The 25742-nt window shown below is 47.3% G+C and overlaps 1 protein-coding gene and 1 pseudogene across 2 annotated transcripts in view; both read right to left on the bottom strand.

Moving 5' to 3' along the window:
* Positions 1–1026: 1026 nt before the first annotated feature.
* C8H14orf132 (chromosome 8 C14orf132 homolog) overlaps positions 1027–25742 on the bottom strand; it is a 52980-nt gene continuing 28264 nt past the window's right edge. For both annotated transcript variants that reach the window (XM_055288266.2, XM_055288268.2), the window contains one exon: positions 1027–8373. In XM_055288266.2, the coding sequence (XP_055144241.1) occupies positions 8149–8373 (225 nt within the window). In that variant the 3' untranslated portion in view covers positions 1027–8148. The remainder of the gene's footprint in view (positions 8374–25742) is intronic.
* On the bottom strand, positions 6292–7294 carry LOC129487474 (uncharacterized; annotated as a pseudogene).

Below are 25742 nucleotides of genomic sequence, written 5' to 3' on the forward strand. Positions count from 1 at the left end.
AGCCCTGCTTCCCTATGGCCAACAGTGGCCCATGGCCCACCATGGTGCCCACCCTGACATTCAAGGCCCCTTCCAGCTGGCTGTATCCCTTCATCCTCAGCAGCCTCAGCTCCACTGCTGCCTTGACCTTCATCCAGCCTGGCCTTCTAGCCCAACCCCCATGCAACCTCTGCTGTGCACCTGTTTCTGCAGATTCCATGCCAAGTTAAGTCTTGCCTCCTCCAGGCAGTCCTCAGTGATCTCTTTAGTTGCTGCCTACAAAGTCCATGCAGCTCTTGACATTATGGAACACCTTCTTGCTCTAACCCCTCCCTTGACTCACTCATCTGTTGGGCTGTTGGCAGGCTGGGAATGGCCAGGCTCTGGTCTCTCCTCATCTAGCAGGCTAGCCTTGCTTGCATCCTCAGGGTTCCAAAGACAGAACAAAAAAAGGCTTCTTGAGGCCTAAGCCCAGGACTGACCCAGAATCAGGTTTTCAGTTCTGGTTCACCAGTTACATGGCCCTGGGCAAGAAACCTCTGCATGCCTCAGACTTCTCATTTGTAAAATGAAGATTAAGTGAGTTAACATGTGTGGAAAGAGCTCAGAGCTGCACCAAACCCCTCATAAGTGCTATATGAATGTTTGTTATTATCAGTGAACTAATAAGGAAAATGATATGGTCCCTGTTCCTCGTAGTGTTGAAATGTACTGGGCTGGTCATTCAGGTGTCATTCACTCATTCACAGAATATCGGATGTTTGCTAGGAGCCAGGCACTGTGCTGGGTGGTGGGGATAACACGTTGAATAAGATAAGTTTGCTCTTAGATGGCTTGGATAGTTGGGAAAACTGAATGTAGCTTCTGCGATTTGATTTGCTACAGGTGTGATGACGGAGTGGGATCAGGAGGGGATAGGGAGGAGGGGACCTGTCCTGCCTCGGTGGGGCAGGAAAAGCATCAGCATGGAGGTGACGCTGGGGCTGAGCCTTTTAAAGCTGAGTAGATCGTCTGCTTTCTATAAAGCACAGATGAGAATCAGACACAGAGGAGTTCATGTTTTCTTCTTTTCTCTTTTCAATTATCATAATAGAAAATGACAACAGCAACAACACTAGCAAAGTGAGATTTCACAGATACATTTTTACATCTTTTAAGGTTAGATATTTTTAATCAAAAGAGCACAGCAAAATCCTACATTAAGAAAGAGTCTTCACTGTAGAAAAGTCAGTGATCGCATGGCGAAACCAGGTGCTTGGGTAGCAAAGGACTCCAAAAATAGTTAAAATACCTTTTATGAAGTCAACTGGTTACATTTACAAGTTGATCATGAAAACATAAGTAAGACACAGAAACATTTCCGATGCTCTCAGCATGAAGAACTGGTATCTGGAGGCAGCAAGTTACAATAATAAGGTTTCTGCAAAAGATTAAATAGTATAAAGAATATTAGTACGCCTTCAACTGGCGGAAATAGGACTGGGCACATGGAAAAAGGTCAGAAATAAGAGAAGATGCAGATTTGCTCAAAGGTTGCTACCCAGCACTCCCGTGCCCACCCCATTCCTAAGCTCTTCCCCAAGCATGCTCCCCAGATGCATTGGTGAGGGGCCAGGTCCCTGGAGGTCCCAGAGACACAAAGTTAAAGGTAGGGAAAAGTTCAGCCCCACACTCCCATCCACTTTGTAGGGCTTTCTCCCTCCAGTCTGGGGTCCCCACAAATGCCCAAGATGGTGGAAACAGTCACATGGATTTCTAAAAGACCCATATGACATGCTGGGAGTTCCAGATCACTGTCCTCAGCTGGCATCTGAACTCAGGGCAGTGACCATGATCACTGCCGCTGCTCAGAAGAGCTTTGATTTACTCAATGACCCACAAATGGGGAAAAGAAGAAAGCAGGCATAGTTTTAGAATCAGAGATAGGATGGCCCAGCGCAGGGTCCCCTGACCTCAGCACTATTGGCATTTTGGGGCTGGATAATTCTTATTTGTGGGGGACTGCCCTGTGCATTGTAGGATGTTCGGTGGCATCCCTGGCCTCCACCTATGAAATGCCAGTAGCAGCCCCCACCAAGCTGTGAGAATCAAAAATGTCTCCAGGTATTGCTGATGGCCCCCAGCCCTTCCTTGAGAATGACTGGCCTCATGAAAGCCACCACTAAGTCTCCTAGTGAAAACTTAATAGTTAGGTGTCCTGGGCTCAAGACCTCTGTCTCCTGAAAAGCTCCACCTGGCAACCTCCCAAGCCTCTCAGAGACTCAGTTTCCTCAAGTTAAAAGGTTGGAAGCTCCCTTCTGCCAGCGTATAGAGCCCTTGTCAGAACCATCTGCATTGTTGGGACAATGCTTCGAACGGCAAACGCGGTAATGTGTGGTTCTTTAAGAAACTGGCAGAAAGACAGCCAGTGAGACAGATACAGGGGACACAGGGGTGTTGCTTAGCCACGTGGACGGGGCTCAGTGTGGAATGGGCTCTGATTCCCCCAATAATTGAGGCCTGCAAATTCCCTGAAATATGCTGTGCACATCTGTCAGGATTTATTTCCAAGGCAGAATGGGGCTCAAAACTCCTCTCGGGGAGGCTAGAAACCAGCTTGAAAAAGGACCCAAGAGCAGATGATAGCTTTACCAAATGTCTGGATGCAGCCATCTGGGCAGGTGCGAGGCTGCCGCCACGGTCAAAAGACCCACATCTGGAATCCCCCAGCGACCGCACCACCTGTGCAGCCTCTCCAAGGGCCAATGTCCACGTCATTCTCTGCTCTTTTCTATCTTGATAATAAATGCATGACTTCTACAGTGACTCAGAACACACTATACGCTTTTATTTCAAAATTCATGGAGTCAATTTTGTGTACTTTTTGGCTCTTCCATTCTGCTTCTGGCAGTAACTGTTTTCTCACTCTGGGGAGTCTTTTATTGTCTTCAGTCATGATGATTTGCATTGTTTTGCCCTTTGTCACTTTCCCTTCTCCTCACAAAGAAACCCAGTAAATGCCCAAGGTCTGATCTCAGAAGGACGTGCTGGGAATGCGTGGTGCTGTGATAATTCTGGTTATCCAGATTTTTCAGGGAGGTCCCTTTTCCTGCTTGGAAGCTGTGGGCTCTGTCCCCTGGGTTCTCAGTACTCAGTTCAGCCACCTTCTCCTCCATCCCTCTCAGTGAGTGACCATGGTCAGGGGCCTGTGGAGTGGGCCAGAGTGGGAGGGGCTGGGGCAGGTGAACATAGAACATTCAGGCTCTGGCTGTTCCCTTTGGCTCCCTGAGCAGAACTCCCTGGGCCTCCCTGTCATAGCAGCTCAGCCCAACCCTGGCACTTTCTCAGGGACAATCACTGGGCATCTGCCAGGATGAAGCAAAGCGGGCTGGTGGCAGCTGCGGCGAGCACAACCCACCTTGGGGCTGGAGCAGGTAATCCCGGGCAAGCCCTTTGTTTCCCACCAAACGCACAACGTGCTAGACCACAGACCCCTGGGCCAGGCGCCCAGACACTTGTCAGCTCTCCACTAATTTTCCACATGGCCTCAGCTGCTCTCCCTGAAAAATTAAAGGTCTCGATTAGATGCTCTCTAAAGCCTCTTATCACTGTGAGGTTCTGAAACTGATAAATCCATGTGCACTGCTGCCTGCCCGTTTCCTGGACTTACACTTGAACGTGGCAATCTGGCTACAAGCTCTTCAGGACCAAACATCAACCCCAGCCTCCGAGGCCCCATATCCCGAGATGGTCCATTCCAGGGGGATCACCCTGGTGGGCGTGGATGCAGGGTGCCTCTAGAGCTGACAGAACTGGGTCTGAATCACAGCTCCTTAGCTGTGAGCAATCAGCCCTGGCCTCAGTTTTCTCCACAGAAAAATGGGACAGTAATTAATGTGCATCTCTCTGCATCCTCATTCCTGCCCCCAGGGGCAATTTGAGAAGTAAATGAGATACAAATAGAGCAACAAAAAGATGTGCAAAACAGGCACCAGTAAGAATAATAACTGGTAATAATATTACTGCTAATAACGAAAGCAGATGATGCTTCTGAAGAAGGAGAGTGCCATTTGTTCTGCAGGGATCAGGCAGCAGCGCTGACAACAGACAGACTCCACTGAGCCTCTTTGGTCTCCAGGGACCCACTTCAGGATACGCCAGAGTGGTCTGGCCGGCCTCCAAGCCTTCCAGCTGAACCGGGGCTGGAAAAGCGTCTGCTGCCTTTCCAGCAAAATGCTGCTGCCCTTCCTCCCATCCTTTCTCCCTCAGATCCTGGGGGATCTGAAAGGAGAGAGAATCATTTCTCTCTGGGGGGTAGAGTGGAGCAGGGAGTCTTATATGCCTCTTGACCTTGATTTCATGGGAAAGGGGAAGGACGGCGTTGGCTTGGAGTAGGAAGAGCTGCGCCATCATCCTGCCTGGGTCCCAGGCCTGGCTACAGCGGCATCTGGCCTCTTCTCAACCACTCACAACCTCACAAAGCAGCAAGTTGCTCTTTTTTTTTTTTCTTTTTCTTTTTTTGTTTTTTTTTTTTGAGACAGAGGCTCGTTCTGTTGCCCAGGCTGGAGTGCAGTGGTGTGATCTTAGCTCACTGCAGCCTCCGCCTCCTGGTTCAAGCAATTCTCTTGTTTCAGCCTCCTAAGTAGCTGGGATTACAGGCACATGCCACCATGTCTGGTTAATTTTTGTATTTTTTGTAGAGACAGGGTTTCACCATGTTGGCCAGCCTGGTCTCGAACTCCTGTCCCTGCCCGCCTCGGCCTCCCAAAGTGCTGGGATTACAGGCGTGAGTCACTGCGCCCAGCCTAAGTTGCTCTTTTGAATCACCTAATTGCTTATAGAGGAGCAATGGAGGGGCACACAAAGGGGCAAGCCCAGAGAGCCTTCCAGAAAATGCAGGACCCTTTCTCTAAGGCACAGCTATTTAACAGGTAACCCCACCCAGGGAGAAGCCAGTACAGAGGCCCCAGCTAGAGTCTGAACGAGGACGATCCCTCTCCCCTGTCCTGGGGAGCCTGGGGTCACCTTGCAGAACAAGATAGTCCCAGGACTCTGACTCTGCACTTCTGGCTGCAGTGAGCCTCTTTCTATGTGTGGGTGCTTCTGTTGGGCTCCTGGGTGTTGGCCAGGGAGGGTCCCCTTCTGCCTGCATCCCAAGAAAACCAGTCTCTGGGAGCTTCACTGGGGCCTTCCAAGGAGACTTGAGTTCAGTCTTAAAGAAGAGGGCAGGCCTTGGGGACTGACACCTCTGAAATCTGGGCAGAGAGAGAGCACTGGGAGGGAGGTTGAGCACGTTCCACTCTGAAAACAGTCAGGGGCCTGTGGAAGCCAGAGGTGGCCCAGGCCACACCATGACGGGTATCTCGAGAAACAGTCTCTGCAGATTCAGGGCTTGGTGTAAATGTGCCCTGGAGGTGCCACCCAGTCACAGAAGGCAGTACAGTGTGGCAGAAAGAGCCTGGCTTTAAAGCCCAACTTCCCAGGTTCAAATCCTAGCTCGTCACTTTCATGCTTTGTGACCTCAGGAAGGCGACTTCACTCCTCTGAGCCTCTGGTTCCTCATCTGTGCACTGGGGTGCTGATGCTGCGTGGTGATTGTAAGGAGTTAGTGTGTATGCAAGTCTAGTGGCACCTGGACACAAAACTCAAGCAGCGAGGAACGGCATCTTTTTCCCCTTTCCGGACTGCTAAGACGGACCCCTACTGAGGCAGGAGGGAGAGTGCAGCTCGCTGTGGCCAGAAATCCATCCTTTGCTCCTTAATCAGACGCTAATGGGCACATCTATCTTTATTGTTATTTGAGAGATGGTGGTAAAAAAAGGTTGATAAAGAAACCATAGGAGACCAAGATGGGGCAACCCCGAGGAAGTCACTGTAATCTGCAATGCTGAGTGGTCGAGGCCTCCAATGCCCTGGACCATCTACTGTTCTGACACTGAAAAGGGAGAGAGGCTTGAAAACTGAATTTAACTGACATTTATGTTAGGGCTGGAGGCTGAGGGGCCTCCATAGCGAAAACTCCGCAGCCAGAAGCACCCGGTGCCTGGGCTGCTGGAGTCCTCTTCAGGGCTGGAAGCCATCCTTTTCTCCTGTCTTCTCCTCCCTTCACCGCAGCACGCACAGAACCCTGTCTCCCGACTGCCATCTCTATGGGCCATTTGGAGGCCAGGGAGCTGCCTCCTACATCTTTACAGGGGTCAGGCCCTCCTAGGGATGTGGGGCCAGAGGGGAGATTTGAGCATGTGGGGCAGAGTGACTCCATGAGGACGTCAAGCAACCCCGCCTTGGCTCTGGGCTTCTCGTCTTGGGTTTTCTCATGGAGACATCTATCTGTTAAAGATCTTGCTTATGGGGCAGACCTGGGGTTTGATGGAGAGAGACTTGCTGGAGACACAGCCATCTAGGCACACCGCAGCTAACTCCCCAGCCCAGCCTCCGCCCTGTCAGTGATTCCAGGAATTCCAGGCAGGTGGTCCATGTCCCTTCTCCCTCATTGCCAAGGGTCAGGTTCTTTTGCGCCCATGACCTCCCCTTAAGCTGATGCACTGGCAGATGATATACGGCGGCAGTGACGGATGTGATCAGTAAGAACTGGCAGCCATAAGCAGGCACTGTCTGGAGCCAGGCTGGTAATCCCATTATCATGGCAGCTTCCAGGGAAGAGTGCCGCTTCTGGACAACTAAGACATCCCTTTGCCTGTCATCAAGAACACTCATTTCTCCTGAGACCACAGTGGCAAGTCCAGCTTTCTTGTAATTGTCCCTAAATATACACGAGAGCTTCCTAACCAGCTTTTTAAGTTTCTCCATAACCAGCTTTTTAAGTTTCTCCACCACAAAGGGTGTTATTGACACAGTTTTTCTGTTTTTGCAGTGTATAGACTGAGGAGAAAGCCTCTCTGGGCCTAGAAGTGAGTGAGCCCCCTTCTGGGAACTTTCCCACTCTATCTGCACTGGGAGGCTGCCTTGGGAAAGGAGGGTGGGGGTGGGGGTGGGTCCTGTGCAATAAGATTTCCTCATGAAGAAAGAAAAGTGTGCCCTTCTCTCTGGTTTGTACTTGGAAGCTTCCTCGTTTGCCAGGACCCCAGATGCAGATTTTTCAGAATTTAAGGAAGTGGCTTGGGCAGAAGCACTTTCACAGCTTCAGGAGAATGCACGGTATCCACACTGAGTGTCAAGGACGGGTATCTGAGCGGCCTGACAATCTTGCATCCACCTTCAAGATGCCTGGACATTCTCCTGAGGGCAGCTTCTCAGCAGCCTCCTCAGGGAAGTGCTTAGTTGGGGCAGAGAGCACAGTGAGCTGAGAGTGAGGACACATCTTTCTGTTCTGCATCCTCCATGAACCTGCCTGGTGACCACAAGCAAATCACCCCCCTTTCTGACCCATCCGTTGAATAATTCAGTGGACATGAATCTTGTTCATCTTTAAAATTCCACGATTCTTCAGAGAAGAAACATCATCCTCAGGTGGGTGGCCTGAAGAGTCCACTGCCTGGCAGATCTAGCTCTAAAGACATCCTCTCCTCTTCTTAAAAAGAAGAGAGATAAAAACCACCAACAACACCCCCAGAAACCCTACCCTATTACCAGTAACCCCCCAGCCCTGGGTGTCCCGGTGCACTTGGGTCCTGGAAGGGACCGGGTGTCTCGTGACAAAGGTGCCATTTCAAAGTCAAATTAGGAACATCCAATGGCCCTACTTGACGGCCAAGGGACTGAATGTGAAACCAGAATTGGGTCGGGAACACTGAAGTTCTGAGGGCTGCTCTTGCCCCAGCACCCCACGCCCTAGGTTCGATAAGTTTGCATAAAAACAAGACACACGAGTGATTATTTACCACCAGCAAGTGATCATCAAAACCTTGTCTATGCTTTAAACCTAACTAGCTGTCCCATCTGGTCTCCTGTTCCTGGAATGTAGTTTCAATGATCCCCAATCTTCCCTCTGAAGGCCTTGCCCCGTCATGCCTCTAGGGGTGGGAGACCCATACTTCCATGTCTTCTGACTCAGCTTGACCACAACGTGGGATATTTTGAAATCAGGGCTGCTGGGGGGAAATTCCAGAAGGACGGCCGCTGCCCCTGGTCAAAACTCCTGGTTCTAGAACCCAGGAGAAGCCAAAGGCCAACAGCAAGTCAGAGCTACGTGCCAAGCCTCACCCCATGGTGGTGCAGGGTGTGCCGTCCTCAGAAGGTGAAGGCATACACCACGCCCACCACCACAATGTTCCCCAGCGTGGCTATGATGGCAATCCATAGCAACACGGCGTCGTTGGAGGACCGAGGAGGATCTTCCAGCTGGCCCTGGCCGTTGGCAGCCGCGTGGACATTGGCAGAGGAGTTAAACAGGGAGTACTCGGTACTGAAGTCCTCATTGGGCGAGTCCATGAAAGCTCCTCCCATCATGGGCAGCTGCGAAGAAGGAGAGAGAGAATTATCCAGGGCCGTGGGGGCTTGGGCAGATGTGCCCTGCAAAAGGGAAGTGGCCTGGTCAAACGACCCCACATGAAGCTACGACCTCTACTGCACCTGCAAAACGGGGCTTTGCTTTTGTGGTTTTACAATTGATGGTAATCTATAAAAATTAGTGTTCACAGCAGCCTTTTGAGGCAGATGTTCTCATGCCCACACTACTATGAAAGCATCAAGGAACTCACCCAATAGCTAGCTGGTGACTCACCAAGACTCACAGCAACCCCTCCAGCCATTCCCCTCCCCCGATGCCAGGCTCCTCCATAACAATATGGGTTGTAAAATGCCTTCATTCCTCTTCTAATTTTAAAAATAATATATGCTTAGCAGAGAACCCTAAGAAAATATAAAACAGGATAAATGAGAATCATGATCCCACCACATAATCACTGCTAACATTTTGATGGTTTTTCTTTCCAATCTTTTTTTCCTCTGTGTGTGTGTGTGTGTGTGTGTGTGTGTGCATGCGTGTATGACAGAGAGACAGAAAAAGAGACAGAAAACACATTTAAACGTGTTTTTTAATCCCTGTTTCAAAATGGCCATCAAAATTCCATTTTAACAATTGTGTATTATTCTATCACGAACATAAGCCACAGTTTAACCACTCCCCTAGAGTTGGAGATTTAGCAATTTCCACTTTTCCTATGACAAATAATGCACTGATCAACATCCTTGTACATGCATTAGCATGTACATGCATCCTTGTACACACATTGTTATTTATTAGGGCAGACTCCCAGACACACAATTTCTGAGTCAATGAGTATGAACATTGTATACCTTCCAGTGGATAAGAACAAATACCCAAATACCCCAGAAGAGTGACCCTAATTCCCACCGCCCGTGCCGCACATCACTGCACACGGGATGCCAAAATGTTTGCATTCATGGATCAGAACTTCCTATTTCTGTTTTTAAAGGTTCTCTGCTGCTCAGACTTCAGGTGGGAGGTGGGGTGCTCCAAGGGAGGGGGTGATCCTAGACACAGCAGTGAAGAGGAGGCCCCTCCCTGCCCCAGCCCAGGAGGCCCATGTCCAGGCTTCCCAGGCCCTCTCCAAAGGCAGAATGTGCATGTGCATTCCTGGGCTGGCACTGACACCTATTTGCCCCATAATCAATGTTTCTTTTGAAGGGAACCTGAGTGAATGAACACAACACAGTGATGCCTGCATTGGATGCACAGTTACTGAGCACTGCATGGGACAGTATTCTGTGCGGAGCTTCTGCTATGGTCAGGGGCTGCGCCAGAGATATTAAAATACTGTCAATCATTCAACTATCCTGGTGGAGGCTAATACTGCAACCCCATTTTACAGATGGATAAGCAGAGGTCAAGGCCATAGCACTAATCTGTGGTGGTGTCAGGGTTGAGCGCCACGAGTGTCTGACTGTGAGCCCAGGCACTCCTGGCTCTGCATGCAGCCCCATGGGCTTCAGGGTCAGGCTCCTGGAACATTAGAGGCACACAGGTGCCTGGGCAGCTGCTGCTCAGAAGCTCTCTGGCCTGCCTTGCGTCTCAGTGGCCTCCTCTTAAAGGATGGCCGTTACCAGGTCACCAGGTGGCCCTTGAGCATCTGCTTCTGATGGGCTCCTGCCAGGAGGCACTTGGCACCTGTATTCTTAACATGGTGCTGTCCTTGAGGGACGGAACAGAGCAGCTGTTGACCTAGAGAGTGCAGTGACTGGAAGGGACTGCTATGGGGCTCAGGGCAGGCCAGGCGCAATTTCCGAGTGGGGGCTGCAGGTTACCATGCTGTGTTCACCCCTCAAGGGGTACATTTTTATATAAGTACTTCTTATGCTAAAAATACAATTATAAGTGGAAATAAAAGAACTGCAGGTCAGATGCGGTGTGGGTGCATCAGACACATGCCAGCCTAATGGGAGGCTTCTCCTTCCCCAGGCAACATCATCGGTGCCTTTGCCCAGCCTGTCCACAACAGAAGGCCTCCCAGGCTAAGGTAAAGCCACCAACATTTGCTGGAGGCGTTTTGGAAAGCAGGCTCAATGTGAGAGAAGCTGTGCTTTTATCCTCTTGGGCATGACGGGGGCTGCGGGGGCTTGTTCTGCCCCCACATCCCCCCGCGACCCCTGCCAGATTCCCAGGAATTAATCAGCGAACGTTCCTGTCCCTTCCCACTCATTGCTTCTTGTCTCTCCTCCCTCACCAGGCCCATGCCGCTGGGTGCTCAGACAGACGCCTCCCTGGACTTCACGCATGGGATCTGAGCCACTCTCCCACCCTATGGAGCTCTCTGGGCATATGTCCTGTCTCTCTCCTCTCTTTAGGGCACATGTCAACAAGATGAGTATTTTCATCCAAAACACTGGGGAAAGAGGAAGGGAATCTGGACAGAGCCTTTTGTAGGGCTTCCGCCAACCAGGTCATCCGGTGGCCCTTGAGCACCTGCTTCCGATGGGCTCCTGCCAGGAGGCACTCGGCACCTGTATTCCTAACATTCCTGCCAAACGGGTCAGGGTGATGCCCTCCAGCCTCTGCACCCCTCACTTCTCTGCCTCCCTGCAGGTATTTATTTAATAGGTTTGCATGTCAGTTTCCTGTTGCTGCTGTGACTAATTACCACAAGCACAGTGGCTGAAAACAACACTAATTTATCATACAGTTTCAGAGATCTCACTAGACTAAAGTGGAAGTGTTGGCAGAGCTGCACTCCTCCTGGAGGCTCTAGGGGACAATCTGTTTTCTCGCCTTTCTCAGCTTCTAGAGGCCGCCCACATTCCTGGGCTTATGGCTGGGCTCATGGCCCCTTCCTCCATCTCCAAAGCCAGCAGTATAACGTCTTCCAATCTCTCTCATCTTCCAATCTCTCTCTCTCATCTTCCAGCCTCGCTCTTAGAAGGACCCTTGTGATGACACTGAGCCTCCCTGGCTAATCCAGGCCACTCCTACCATCTCAAAATCCTTAACTTAATCACACCTGCAAAGTCCCTTTGGCCATGAACAGTAATCCATACACAGGTTCTAGGGGTTAGGACGTGGACATTCTTGGTGGGGGCATCATTCTGCTGACCAATACCCCAGACTTCTGTTCCAGAAAGGAGTCAGGATGGTGTGCATAACTGGATGTCCACCTCCCATTAGACAGAGAACTCTTGAAGGCAAGGATATGGTCTACTCATCACAAACCCCCTCAGCCCCATCCTTAACATACAGAAAAAGTGACAAAACCATGCGGAATTAATGAATTTGAAATCAACAGGAGGGCTCCCCACCGGTGGTACTTCACAAACCCCAATCCTGGAGCTCCCAGCCGTGGGACAGGCCTCATGGGGAGTCCCCTTTGCCCTGCCCCTGTGGTGGGAGCTCAGAACTGCCAGAGAGGATGGTTAGTGTGGGACGGATTCTGCTGTCTCAGAGCGTGGGAAATGAGGGTGGGTTCTGGTGTCAGAAAGGCTCGGGGGTGAATCCTGCTTTGCCACATATGGTGGAGCTTGAGTGAGTTACTTACCCACTTGCCTCAATTTCCCTTCTGTAAGTAATGAAGAGAATGCAGTCCAACCAGCAAGATTGTTGCAAGCAGTGAATAAGATCATGTATGAGAAAGCATGGCCCAAGACAGTTACACGACAATTACCAATATTCCTTCACTCTGTCGTCCTTGTAGGACAGTATCACATGTATCTCTTATCCAGCTGCTTAAGCTAAAGTGAGGAAATCAGGAACACGGCATTTCTGGTCATGTGCTTTTTGTGTGATCAATAACCAGATACTCATTTTCAGTTGTCAGCAGATGGCCGCCCATGCCCCCAATGTGTGCTGAGACAGGTGGCTGAGAGGTGCTCCAAAGCTGGTCAGCCCTGTTGCTCTATCCGTCTGTCTCGGGTTTGTTGGTTTTATTTTGTTTTGATATTTTTTTTTTTTCCTTGTAAAATAGGTTCTAAATGGAGAGTGCTGTGTTAGACATAAAAATAACTTCCAACAGCAGAATTCCATGACTCAAAAACAAGAAGTCAGTCTCAATTCCATCATTTGAAAGTTATAAAAATTTGATCAGGAGCTGGCTTGTGGTCAGCATGAGGGGTGTTGGCTAAGGTCATCCTGGAAGCAGGTGGTGAGAGAATGTCACTCTCAAAGCCCGCCTGACCAGCTCCAGTCTACTTTTAGCCACTTTTAAAGATGCCCTTCTGGTGGCACACCACTGCTGGAAATGAGAAATGGAGCTTTCTCACGCCAGTGGGCAAGGGTGGCCACTGGCCTTCAGAGAATGGGATTCTTGGATGAGGTTTTGACTCAGAGCAGATTTGGGGGTGTGAGCCTAATCTTAAACCCTAGAAAAGCTACCGTGCAGAAGACAGAGTGCTTAGGGGGCAGAACAAGAAAACTAGTCCCCTCTTGCTGAGTTAGACACTGGCAACCAGGACAACACAGGGTGACCTGGGGGGCGATGGGGGGCTTGCTTCCCTATCAGAGGAGATATTCACGTCAAGATTAGAAGAAGAAACCACAACAAAAAAACATTTCTTGGCCGGGTGCGGTGACTCATGCCTGTAATTCCAGCACTTTGGGAGGCCAAGGTGGGAGGATTGCTTGAGGCTACGAGTTCAAGATCAGTCTGGGTAACATAGTGAGACTCCATCTCTACAAAATATAAAAAAAATTAGTGGGGTGTGGTGGTGCACACTTGTGGTCCCAGCTACTAGGGAGGTTGATGTGGGAGGGTCGCCTGAGCCCAGGAAATCAAGGCTGCAGTGAGGTCTGATGGCAACACTGCATTCCAGTCTGGGTGCCAGCGAGACCCCGTCTCAAAAAAAAGAAAACAAAAACACTTGTTGGCTTGTTGAAGACAGAAGGCTGTATTTTCTGCCTACTCTTTTCAGAAGGCAGGGATCTTCCACAGTATCACAGTATCCCCAATGCCTAGACCAGAGCAGACACTCAAAAAATATTTGGTGAATGAATGAATCCTAGGACCATCAGTCAAGAATCCTGAGGGCATGATGAGATTTAGCCCTACGGCCAACATTGCCTCGTGGTGTGATCTAGGCCCACTTCTTAACCTCTCTGAGGCAGAGGTTTCTCAGTTAAAAACAGCGGAAATAATAAAGACAGTCTTATAGAAGGGGGCTGCTGGGAGGTTCTTAACACTGGATGAAAAATGCTTTCTAGGGAAAAAGGCAAGTCACAAAATAAACTCAGATAGCATTCTTGAAATCAAAAACATGCATGCATAATATGACCATGTACTATGCATGGATTTATACAAATGTTAGTAAAAGTACCAACTTGGATTGTGAAGCCAGATTCATGATCGCGGCTGCCTCTGGGAAAGGGGGAGATGGGACAAAGGAGACCGATTTCATCTGTAGTCGTTTCTTACAAAGAAAGACAAGGCAAACATGATGAAATATTATAAATGGCCTATTCCGGTCAGTGGGTATATGAGTATCTGTTGTTTTTTGGTATTTTTGAACTTCCTAAAATTAAGAGCAGTGCTTCGAGCATTGGAGTGCACCAAATGTGTGATGGTTATAATCGATTGTGGCTGTGGGATTCAGTGCTCTCTGAATTCAGGAGGGTGCCCCAGGCTCGGGGTCCCTGCCCCGCAGTGTCGGGGCACCATGTAGCATGTAGTGGCTGCGTGCGATGTGAGGTGTTCCAGGTGGTCCGGGCCATTGTGGAAAATGGGACAGCCTCCCCCAGGGCCCTGCCTTCCGGACAGTCTCCATCCTGCTTCCAGAGCAGAGCTGCTCCAAGGAGTGGGGTGGTCTTTAGGCCTCTATCTGTTCCTGCTAAGGAGGTGACCGTTATATAAATCTCCCCTAAGCTCCACCTCTACAGAGAAAGGAACGAAAAACGCTTTCAGAAGCAAATCTTCAATGCGTGGTTATCAGAGGTGACCGTGGCAGGCCTTTCAGGGGACGGGTAAACACAAAACAACAGAAGTGTGATTGTGATGGCTTGTGATACGGGGGCCACCAGACCCTCCTCCCTTAGATGCAGTCTCAGTGCCCGGCTTGGCCTCGCCCATTCTGCAGCATCCTGGCCCAGAACAGTTAGAATCTGATGCTCCTGGGCTGTGAATTTTAAAGTTAAATTTCTATGGGGGTAAAGACAACCACGTCCCCAGTGGGCTGTGCTGCTCCCATGCTGCTCTGGGTCTGGAGACCTGAGATCTGGCCCTGCTCCAGCCCTGCCGTGTCTTGGATCCTTACATACTAGGGAGTGGCTTGGATAGGGTGATATCTAAGGTCAGAAGTCCCTGGGCCTAAAGTGAGAGTCTGTGTGGCAAATATTGCCATATAAACCCTTCAATAAAATTCTCAAACAAAATTTAAGATGCCCAGTTAAATTCGAATTTCAAATAAACAACACAATTTTTAGCATAAGTATATCCCACATATTAGCATAAGTATATCCCACATATCGCATGGAATATACTTATCCTAAATAATTATTTGTTGTTTATCTGACAATGAAATTTAACTGTGCATCTTTTATTTGCTACATCTGACAACTCAATACGTGGCTAATCTAAAAACTAGCAGCAATTTTAGAATTTGTACAAGGGACCACGCCTTCAGTTTTGTCTCTTCAGAACACACCATCTGTGGCCCAGGCTCTCTGGGGGACCTAGCACATCAGAAAATTCCAGAGAAGCCTCCAGTTAGTATACAAACATTATAAAGATAATTTCTCTCATCACTAAATTCTCGCAGGGTCTCTGTGGTCTAAACATAAAGGCTGGACAGATTTGAATACCATCCATCCATCCTTTCATTATTCATTCAACAAATACCAAAGGCCCACTTGCACCAGGAAGACCAGGAAGTGATAGGCATTAGGCACACCAAGGGTTACTCATGACTTCTGAAGGGCTCAACATTTAAAAAGAATATAGACTGAAACACACAGTCATAAAATGGTGTCATGTGCATTTTCACAGAGAGAGGAAAAAGGTGATGGGATTTCAACGGGGTGAAGACATTTTGGCTAGAAACAAGCAACACAGGTTGGGATTCATTACAAGAGCTGCAGAATCAGGCATGAGACTGAGCTCCCGCGTGGTTCCCTTTTAGCTGTATGATAAGGGCAAGTGACCAACTATCCCATGCCTCGGCTTCCTTATCTGTAAAATGAAGATAAGAGCAGGAACCACCTCCTAAGGTGCTATGGCGTGACAGACACTCACAGCACCCGGCTGGGTATGTTCCATGCTCGTGAGCTGTCATTGTAAGTTTCATCCTTGCTGCCTGGCCCCATGACTCCCAAGGCAGAGAGCTGGACCTGCTGTCTCAAGGTGTCTCCAGAGTTGGGTCTCTTTTGATTTTCTCCATTTTCCACTTTTGGGTCTGGTTTATTTTATGTGGATTACACTGGGAATGTAAGAAAAGAAATGGAAGGCACATGGCTAGGTACACGCTGATCCCCTCATAAATGTCCTCTGACGGGGAGGGCTGAAGCCCCACAGAGCAGGAGGGTCAGCAAAGGATGGAAAGGCACCTGAGTTTTCATTTCCCACTCGTGGGCTCTTACAAATCAACAGGAACTGCTGGGAGGCTGGGCTCTGAATGGCACAGTGGCCTCCTGACCTGGGGTGGGCAAGACTGCAGGACCGTGAACAGGCAGGCAGGTCCTCCTGAAGGGATGGGTGGTACATGAAGGGGCCCCAAGGGAGATGTAAGATCCTGGTGCCAGCCCAGTCTGCCTGCTGGACTGGGCCACTTCTATTGCTGGATCCGTTCCCTGTCTCAACATGAGAACTCCTGCCTGGGACCCACAGGACCATTATGAAACTAGGAGAATATGATAAAATGCTTGCGGTGCCAGCACAGATAGAGTAAGCCCAGGGAAGCTCCAACAAGCATTGGCCAAGGCCCCTGACAAGAAGGCGGCAGCAGCTGGCTCGGGGAGGGAAGATAAACCTGGAGAAGGACAGGCATCATGAGCTTACTGGGGTTTTTGCCTTTTTTATCTCCCAGGACTGAGCACAAAAGCTCTAGAAGAAACCCCCTCTCTCTAGACAGAAGACTGAGAAGCCAGGCTCCTGTGAGCTGGCAATTTGAGGGGAATCCCCGATTTTTACTTGTTTTCTCTTTTTTCTCTCCTGGTTCTGCCTCTCAAGGCAGTGTCAGTTGCTGAGCTGTGTTGCCACGGTCGCGATGGCAGCAGTGACAGTGACCTAAACACAAGAGAAAACCCTTCCTGCTGGCCAGAGGAACCCGGGGAAGGGCCCCATGGTCTGAAGAGTGTGGGGGCTCCCTTGATCTCTTCCATTTTCTCTCACCGCTTTGCCTGCAGGGTGCCCCAGCAGTGCAGACCTGTGCAGCAGCACAGGAGGATGCAGCGGGCAGAAATGCAGGCTTTGCAGCCAGAGGGTTACACGGAAAGGCCCCTGGGAGCTAGACAGTGTCAGGGGAACCCAGAGGGAGGAAGCTGGAGAAGGGAACCCCCTAAGTTTCTGGTGTGAACATGTACACATTTTGGGCTCACCCCAAACTGCATGCACCAAAGAGATTCAAAGGAGCACAGTAAAGGCTCTGATAACTGAACTGTGGTGCAAACCCCTGCCATGTCGAGACTAACCCCTGAGGGGTGCACCTGCAAGACACACCCAAACGACATGCAACCACTGCTTATAGAAGGTGACAAAGAATTTTCAGACCAGACCCAACCTGCTAAAACAAAGCAATGCTCTAAAATTTTTAACAAGACACAGTGTACTAGTTTGCTCTGGCTGCCATATGAAGTACCCCAGACTGGGTGGCTTAAACAACAGAGATTTACATCCTCACAGTCCTGGAGGGTGGACCTCCAAGATCAAGGTGTTGGTAGGGCTGGTTTCTTCTGAGGCCTCTCTCCTTGACTTGCAAGTGGCCGCCTTCTCCCTGTGTCTTCACATGGTCTTCCCTCTGTGCATGTCTGCGTCCTAATTTCCTATTCTTATAAGGACGCCAATCATACTGAACTAGGGCATACCCTAGTGACCTCATTTTAACTTAATCACCCCCTTTAAAGACCCTATCTCCAAACACACTCATGTCTAAGGTATTGGGAGTTAGGGTTTCAACATAGGAATGGTGGAGTTGTGGGATGGGGCAACAACTCAGCCCATAGCCCCTGGCATCTCACAACATAATATTCAAAACATCCAGAATCCAATCCAAAATTATCACACCTCAGCACTTCTCTCTTAGTATAGAAAGAAATAGGGAATCAACGAGGACACAGAAGACCTGGATGTCACCATCAACCAACAGGATCTAACTGACGTGTATTGAACCTTCCACCTGACAACAGAATGCACATTCTTCTCATGGGCATGTGAAATAGTCACCAGGACAGACCATATCCTGGGTCATAAGGCAAACCTTCACAAGTTTAAAGGAATCAAAATCCTATGAAATATGTCTTCTGATCATAATGGAATTAAACTAGGAGTCAATAACAGAAAGATATTGGGAAAATCTCCCAAAACCTGGAAGCTAAATCACACACTTCTAAATAATCCATGGGTCAAGAGGGAAGTCTCAAGGGAAACTAGCAAATATTCTGAACTGAATAAAAGTGAAAATACAAGTTATCAGCAGGCATTGATGCAACTAAAGCAGTGCTTACAGAAAAATTTCTAGTACTAATTGTTTATATGAGAAAAGAAGAAAGGTCTCAATTTAATAATCTAAACCAACCTTGTCCAACCCTCAGTCCAGGACAGAATGTGGCCCAACACAAATCCGTAAGCTTTCTTAAAACATTACTAGATTTTCTTGCATTTTTTTTCTCATCAGCTATCATTAGTGTTAGTGTATTTTATGTGTGGACCAAGGCAATTCTTCTTCTTCCAATGTGGCCCAGGGAAGCAAAAATGTTGGACACCCCTGATCTAAACTATACCTTAAGAAATTAGGAAGAGGGGAAGATTAAATTAAACCCAAAGCATAAAGAAGGAAGGAAATAATAGAGATAAGAACAAAACTCAATAAAATTGAAAACAGAAACAATAGAGAAAAATCAGTGACTCTACAAACTGGTTCTTTTAAAAGATCAGTAACAATGATAAACCTCTCGCCAGGCTGAGCAAGAAGGGAGAAAACACAAATTACCAATATCAGAAATGGAAAAGGGATATTGCCACAGATATTACTGACAACAAAAGGACAGACAATAAGGAATTACTGAGATGATTAAAAACAACTACATACCCATAGGTTTGACAATGTAGATGAAATGAATCAATTCCTTAAAAAACACAAACTACCAAAACTTACTCAAGAAAAAAAGATAAACCACACAGTCCTTAGAGCTATTAAATAAATTAAATTTTTAGTTAAAAATCTTCTGGGAAAAAATCACCAGATGATTTTATTGAAGAATTTACCAAAAATACAAAGAAGAAAAATACAAGTTGTAGACATTCTGTTCCAAAAAATAAGAGGAGGGAACATTTTCCAACTCATTTCATGGAACACTTCCCAAATCATCTTAATGAGGCAGCATTACTCTGCTAACAAAATCAAAGACATTACAAGAGCAGAAAACTGTGGATCAATATCTCAACTGAACACAGACAAAAAGTAGTCAATGAGATATTGGCAAATTAAATCCAGCAATATATAAACAAGATAATGCAAAGCATTCAAATATTCAACATCCAAAAAAAATCAATCCATATAATTCATGCCACACTGGCAGAACTACGAAGAAACAAAACAATCATATCAGTAGATGCAGAAAAAGCATTTGACAAAAGTAAACATCCACTCATGATTTAAAACTCTTAGTAAACTAGAAGTAGAAGGGAACTTCCTGGATCTGATAAAGAACATCTAGAAAACAAAACCAAACAACCTATAGCTAACATCATACCTAATGGTGAGAGAGTGAATGCTTCCCTCTATGATCTAGGAATATGAGAGGATGTCTAACCTCACCACTCCCATTCAAAATCACACTGAAAGTTTTTGCCAGTACAATAAAGCAAGAAAAAGAAATAAAAGTCATATATACATAGATGCCTTGTATATAAAGAAGACATAAAACTATCTCTAATTGCAGAAGACATGATTGTCTATATAGAAAATCTCAAGGAATTTCCAAACTGTCATATAACTAATAACTGAATTTTGAAAGGTCATAGAACACAAGGTCAATATTAAAAGACCAATTGTATTTCCACACTCAAGCAACAAACAATATGAACTTTAGCCAAAAAGCACCATTTACAACAACACCAAAAAATAAAATACTTAGCCCAGATCTAACAAAATACCTGCAGGATCCGAATGCTGAAAACAACATACTGATGAAATAGCAAAGAAGATCTAAATAAATGGAGAGACATACTATGGTCATGAAATCAAAGACTCAATATTGTTAAGATGTGAATTCTCCCCAAATTCATGTAGAACCTCAATGCCATCCCAATGAAGATCCCAGCAGGAATGTTTGTCGATGCCAACAAGCTGATTCAAACATTTATTTGCAAAGGCAAAGGACTAAGCATAATCAAAACAATGTTGAAAAAGAAAACAAATTTGGTGAACTCACGCTACTGTATTTCAAGACTTATGATAAAGCTACAGTTATCAAGACAGTGTAGTGTTAGCAAAAGGATGGATGCATACATTAAATAAAGGGTCCAGAAATGAGATGCACATAATATGGCCAATTAATTTTTGAAAAAATTCCAAAGGCAATTCAATGGAAACAGGATAGTCTTTTCAGCAAATGATGCTGGAACAAGTGGACATCAATATGCAACAATATATATAGAGAGACAGATATGTGAACTTGGAACCCAATCTCTTACACAAAAATTACAAAACAGCTGCAGCAAAAAAACAAAACTCATGCCTTATACAAAAAACTCAAAATGGATCTTAGACCTAAATGAAATCATGAAACTATAACACCTTTAGGAAAATCAGTAAGAGAAAAATGTCTGTAATCTTATGGTAGGCAGAGTTATTAGATCCAACATCAAAAGCATAATCCATAGAAGAAAACACTGCAAACTGGATTTTATTAAAATTAAAAACGTTTTCTCCATGAAAAACACCATCAAGAGAATGAAAAGACAAGCCACAGGCTGGAAGAAACTATTTACAAATAATCTATCTGACGAAGAACTTATAAGTAGAATATGTAAAGAACACTGAAAACTCAACAATAAGAAAACAACCCACTTTGTTTTTTCCTTCAACTTCTATTTCAAGTTCTGGGGTCCATGTGCAGAAGGTGCAGGTTTGTTGTTACATAGGTTAACAAGTGCCACGTGGTTTGCTGCACAGATCAACCCATCACCTAGGTATTAAGCCCGGCCGCCATTAGCTATTCTTTCTGATGCTCTCCCTCTTCCCACCCTTCCCAACAAGCCCCAGTGTCCCCCATGTGTCCACGTGTTTTCATAGTTCAGCTCCCACTTGTAAGGGAGAACATTCAGTGCTTGGTTTTCTGTTTCTGTGTTACTTTGCTGAGGATAACAGCTTCCAGCTCCATCCATGTCCCTGCAAAGGACATGATCTCATTCCTTTTTATGCCTGTGTAGTATTCCATGGCATATATGTACCACATTTTTTTTATCCAGTCTATCATCGATGGGCATTGGGTTGATTGCATGTCTTTGCTATTGTGAATAGTGCTGCAATGAACATACGCATGCATGTATCTTTTTAATGGAATAATTTATTATATATTCCTTTGGGTATAGCCCCAATAATGGGATTGCCGGGTCAAATGGTATTTCTGCTTCTAGATCTTTGAGGAACTGCCACACTGTCTTCCACAACGGTTGAGCTAATTTACACCCCCACCAACAGTATAAAAGCATTCTTTTTCTTTACAAACTTGCCAGTATCTATTGTTTCTTGACTTTAATAATCACCATTCTGACTGGTGTGAGATGGTATCTCATTGTGGTTTTGATTTGCATTCTCTAATCATCAGTGATGTTGAACTTTTTTTCATAGGTTTCTCGGCCACATGAATGTCTCCTTTTGAGAAGTGTCTGTTCATGTCTTTTGCCGACATTTTAATGGGGTTGGAAAACAACTCACTTTTAAAAATAGTTAAAATATCTGAAAAGCTAAATAGGAGATATGTCACTGAACAAGAGATATATATACAGAGGGCAAATAAACACTTGAAAAGGTGTTCATCATCATTAATTAGGGAAATGTAAATTAAAACTACCATGAGATAACACTACACATCTATCACAATGGCTAAACTTTAAAAACAAAACAAACCAAAAAAAACCTAGTGTCACTAATTTCTGATGAGAAATTGGAGCAACCAGAACTCTTGTACCTTGGTGTGGGAACCAATTATGCAGCCATTTAAAGAAAACAGTTTAGCCAGTTCTTACAAAGTTAAACATTTGTTTATCATATGACCCAGAAATCCCACTCCTACGTATTTACCCAAGAGGAATAAAAACTGGTGTTCACCAAAAACCTGTGTGCAAATTTTTACAATAGCTTTATTCGTAGCTGCCCCACACTGGAAACAATGTGAATGTCTTTCAACTGGTAAACGGGTGAACTGTCTACATTCACCCAATAGAATCCTACTCGGCGATAGAAATGAACAAGTTATTGATGTCTGCAGTGACATGGGTGAATCTCAAATGCGTTAGGTTACACTGAATGAAGCTATGTGGGCAAGGCCATTTACATGGTATTCTGGATGATGCAAAAAACAATGGGGTGGGCAATAGCAGAGACAGGGATGTGTCAGGTAGGGCGTGGTTGACCGCAAGAGACAGCAAGAAGAGATACTTTGGAGTGATGGAAAGTTCTAAATTTTTATTGTGGTCATGGTCACAGGGTTCTGTGCATTTGTTACAAGTTAGAGAACCGTATCATCCCCTCCACCAAAACAATTTTCTGGTATGCATATTAGCAAGTAAATCAAAAGCACACCTGGGAAGGAGACTGCAGCATTTGCTCTGAGCCAGGCACTGTGGCAAGCCCGGCGTTCACCATTCTGTGCAGTCCTCAGGGCCCCTGGGAGGTGGTGGTGGCCTTCCCACTGCACAGACTCAGCTAAGGCCCAAGGGCCCAGGGTCAGGCTGGACCCCAAACCACATCTGCCTCCACGTCCCAAGCTCTTTCTGCAGAGCCAAGATTTTACTGCATATATGACAAAGGTGCTTGGCAAATCGAGACTCAGTGGACCTCAGCCCATTGCAGAGATCACTGTGGTGTTTCGACAGGCCTGCAGAACATGCGACAACTTTCCCGAGGAAGTGCTCGGAAGGATTCTCCAACAGCGTGGGCATGGCTCCCTGAGTCCCAGGCCTTTCCATTCACATCCCCCACCTTAACCCTGATGGCCATTCCGACTTGGGGGATCTCTTGAGCCCTGCGTGACCATTGTGGAGTCTGAGTCAGAGGCAACTCCAAAAAGAGCTTCTCCCTTCACACCAGCTCTCCCTTCACCTCTGTGTGAGGCCACGTTCACATGGCTCTCCCAGGCATGCCCCGGAACTGTGCTGAAGCTCAAGCTGATTGATTTCAGCAAAAGAACTTTGTGATGAAGGCCCAGGGCTGGACAGGCACAAGGTGACGTCCACCAGCCCTGGCAGGCACCCTGTGTGCTCCACCTCCCTGCAGCTGTCTACACTCCCCCTGGGGCTGGTCTCCTGCTGAGACATCTGGGGTTCTCACTCACCACAGAACGAGGCCCAGCTTCCCAAGATTGAGTGGCACCATCCCTCAGGGTGGCAACAGGCTGGGTCCACAGGCTGCCACCTGAACTCCTTCAGGAGAGAAGGCTGGGACTGTGGCAAGCTGGTCAAAGACTAGGGATCCCCAGGGGGCACTGTGTGTTCATGTCTTAATTGGGGTGACAGTAGTAGCAATGATGGCAATCAGAACACTTGAGATTATGCCACCAAATCCAGGGAAAGTGGAGCAGAGACAGGGGCTTGCTTGCATTTCACTATAAGAGAAAGACCCCTGGTGATGAAGGCTTGAAGGGAGACATGGGCAACAGAGGGAGAGTGAAATGGTTTGGCTGTGTCCCCACCCAAATCTCATGTTGAATTGTAGCTCCCCAAATCCCCATGTGTTGTGGGAGGGACCTGGTGGGAGGTAATTGGATCACGGGGGCAGTTACCCCCATGCTGCTGTTCTCGTGATAGTGAGTGAGTTCTCACACAATCTCATGGCTTTATAAAGGAGCTTTCCCCTCTTTTGCTCAGCATTTCTCCTTCCTGCCATCATGTGAAGAAAAACGTGTTTGCTTCCCCTTCCGCCATGATTGTAAGTTTCCTGAGGCCTCCCCAGCCATGTGGAACTGTGAGTCAATTAAATCTCTTTCCTTTACAAATTACTCAGGCTCAGGTATGTCTTTATTAGCATCATGATAATGGACTAATACAAACCTCATTGGATGTTGCTTCCCCTTCTCAGCACATCACCGAAGGCTCAGAGTGAGCTCAGCTTTCTCTGCAAACTGCAGACAATGATCGATGACCTTCACAGTGCGGCAGTCATTAACTCACAGTGGTTTAGCTGCCTTTCAGAGACCCTACTACCCTAGGGATGAAGAAACTAAGGTGATGCGGGTGCACCCCATGAGGACACAGGGCATGCAGCTACTCCCCTGCACATCTTCCATTGGAATCTTCACAACTGCCAATGACTCTGGTGGGGTAATTTCTATCTGTGCCTTTAACAAAAGGGGATGCAGAAACTGCCTCTAGAAAGGGTTAAGCGATTTGTCTAAGGTTAGTCCCTCAGCTAGCAAGGAGTAGAAGGGGTCAGTGCAGTGTGTGTGTGTGTGTGTGTGTGTGTGTGTCTGTGTGTGTGAGAGAGAGAGAGAGAGAGAGACTTCATGCACACTGGCGAATGAACCTTTGCAATCCAGTTCAAATCAGAATCTGGGTTTCCTGGGACGTGCCTCAAGTGTTTCCTCCTCCCTAAGGACTTGCCATTTCTACAAACCTGGCTCCAGTTTTATCTGCCACGGGTTTCCTCAAGGAGAGAGAAAAGGAGAGGCCTTTAGATGGTGCAGAAGGAGAAGAATGAGGCAGCAATAGATAACCAGCTCCAGAAAGGGAAGGCTGGGCTGAGGTCAGCTCCAGTGATCCCAGGGAAGGATGGCTACCTGGCTCATGAGACACTGAGGTGGGCAATCAATTATTTAAAAAGTAAACAACCAGGTTAAGAACGTAGGACTCTAGGCACCTAGACTTAATAACCAAGGAAAAGGGACAATTCCAAGGAGCACAACCTGAGTGCCCTCCACAGCGGAAAACCTTCATTTGTCCACAGGGCTCCTACCTCATAGGTTCTTGGTTTAGCCCTGGCTACAAGTGGAGGTGAGCTCTGGGGGTGCATTTCAGTCAATCTGCCTGGCTTAGTACAAAAGTAGATCCCTCTTCCTGAGGCAGGGCCCTCTGATGTGGAATATTAAGTGGAAGCAGGACAATAGCATGCTCTGTGAAGTTCCTCCCTGGGGTCTTTGGAAGGCCCTGGAAGAAATGCTAACAAGCACAGGTTCGAAGACTTCTCCTTAGTGAGATGTCTGTGCCAAGAGCATCACAATAAACTTCCAGGCTGTAAAAATAAAGGTTGGTTGGTATTTGCTGGGAAGAAGGGATCTCAAAGTAGAAAGCCATCCTTTCTAAAATAATAAATATTGAGATCCTTTAAAAACAAAAAAGCGGCCGGGCGCGGTGGCTCACGCTTGTAATCCCAGCACTTTGGGAGGCCGAGGCAGGCGGATCACGAGGTCAGAAGATCGAGACCACGGTGAAACCCCGTCTCTACTAAAAATACAAAAAAAATTAGCCGGGCGTGGTGGCGGGCGCCTGTAGTCCCAGCTACTCGGAGAGGCTGAGGCAGGAGAATGGCGTGAACCCGGGAGGCGGAGCTTGCAGTGAGCCGAGATTGCGCCACTGCACTCCAGCCTGGGTGACAGAGCGAGACTCCGTCTCAAAAAAAAAAAAAAAAAAAAACAACAACAAAAAAGCAGGATTTTGTGGCATGCAATTCCATATCATCAAGGCCCTCAACTCCATTACATGAGTAACTCATGGAGGTCCCTGGTCAGATGTCAGCCTCTGAGTCCTGGGCCTTTGAAGCCAGTGCAGGAGGCTGAAGCCTTCGAAAGGCGCCTGCCTGCCCAGGCTGACTGCGCCAGCTCCAAACTGGGCTGCCAGTTGTCCAGCTTCATGCACACCCCATGCGTGCCCTGGCTAATCATGGTGTGCCTCACAGGGAGGTGGAGGTGGTGTCTTCCCACCACACAGGTATTATAACTGAGGCTTTGATAGTTTATATATTTCCAAAGAACCAGAAACTAAATTCAAACTGCTCGAGTATCACCGTATACTTTG

The sequence above is a fragment of the Symphalangus syndactylus genome, chromosome 8 (genome assembly GCF_028878055.3).
Source record: "Symphalangus syndactylus isolate Jambi chromosome 8, NHGRI_mSymSyn1-v2.1_pri, whole genome shotgun sequence".
Taxonomy (NCBI): domain Eukaryota; kingdom Metazoa; phylum Chordata; class Mammalia; order Primates; family Hylobatidae; genus Symphalangus; species Symphalangus syndactylus.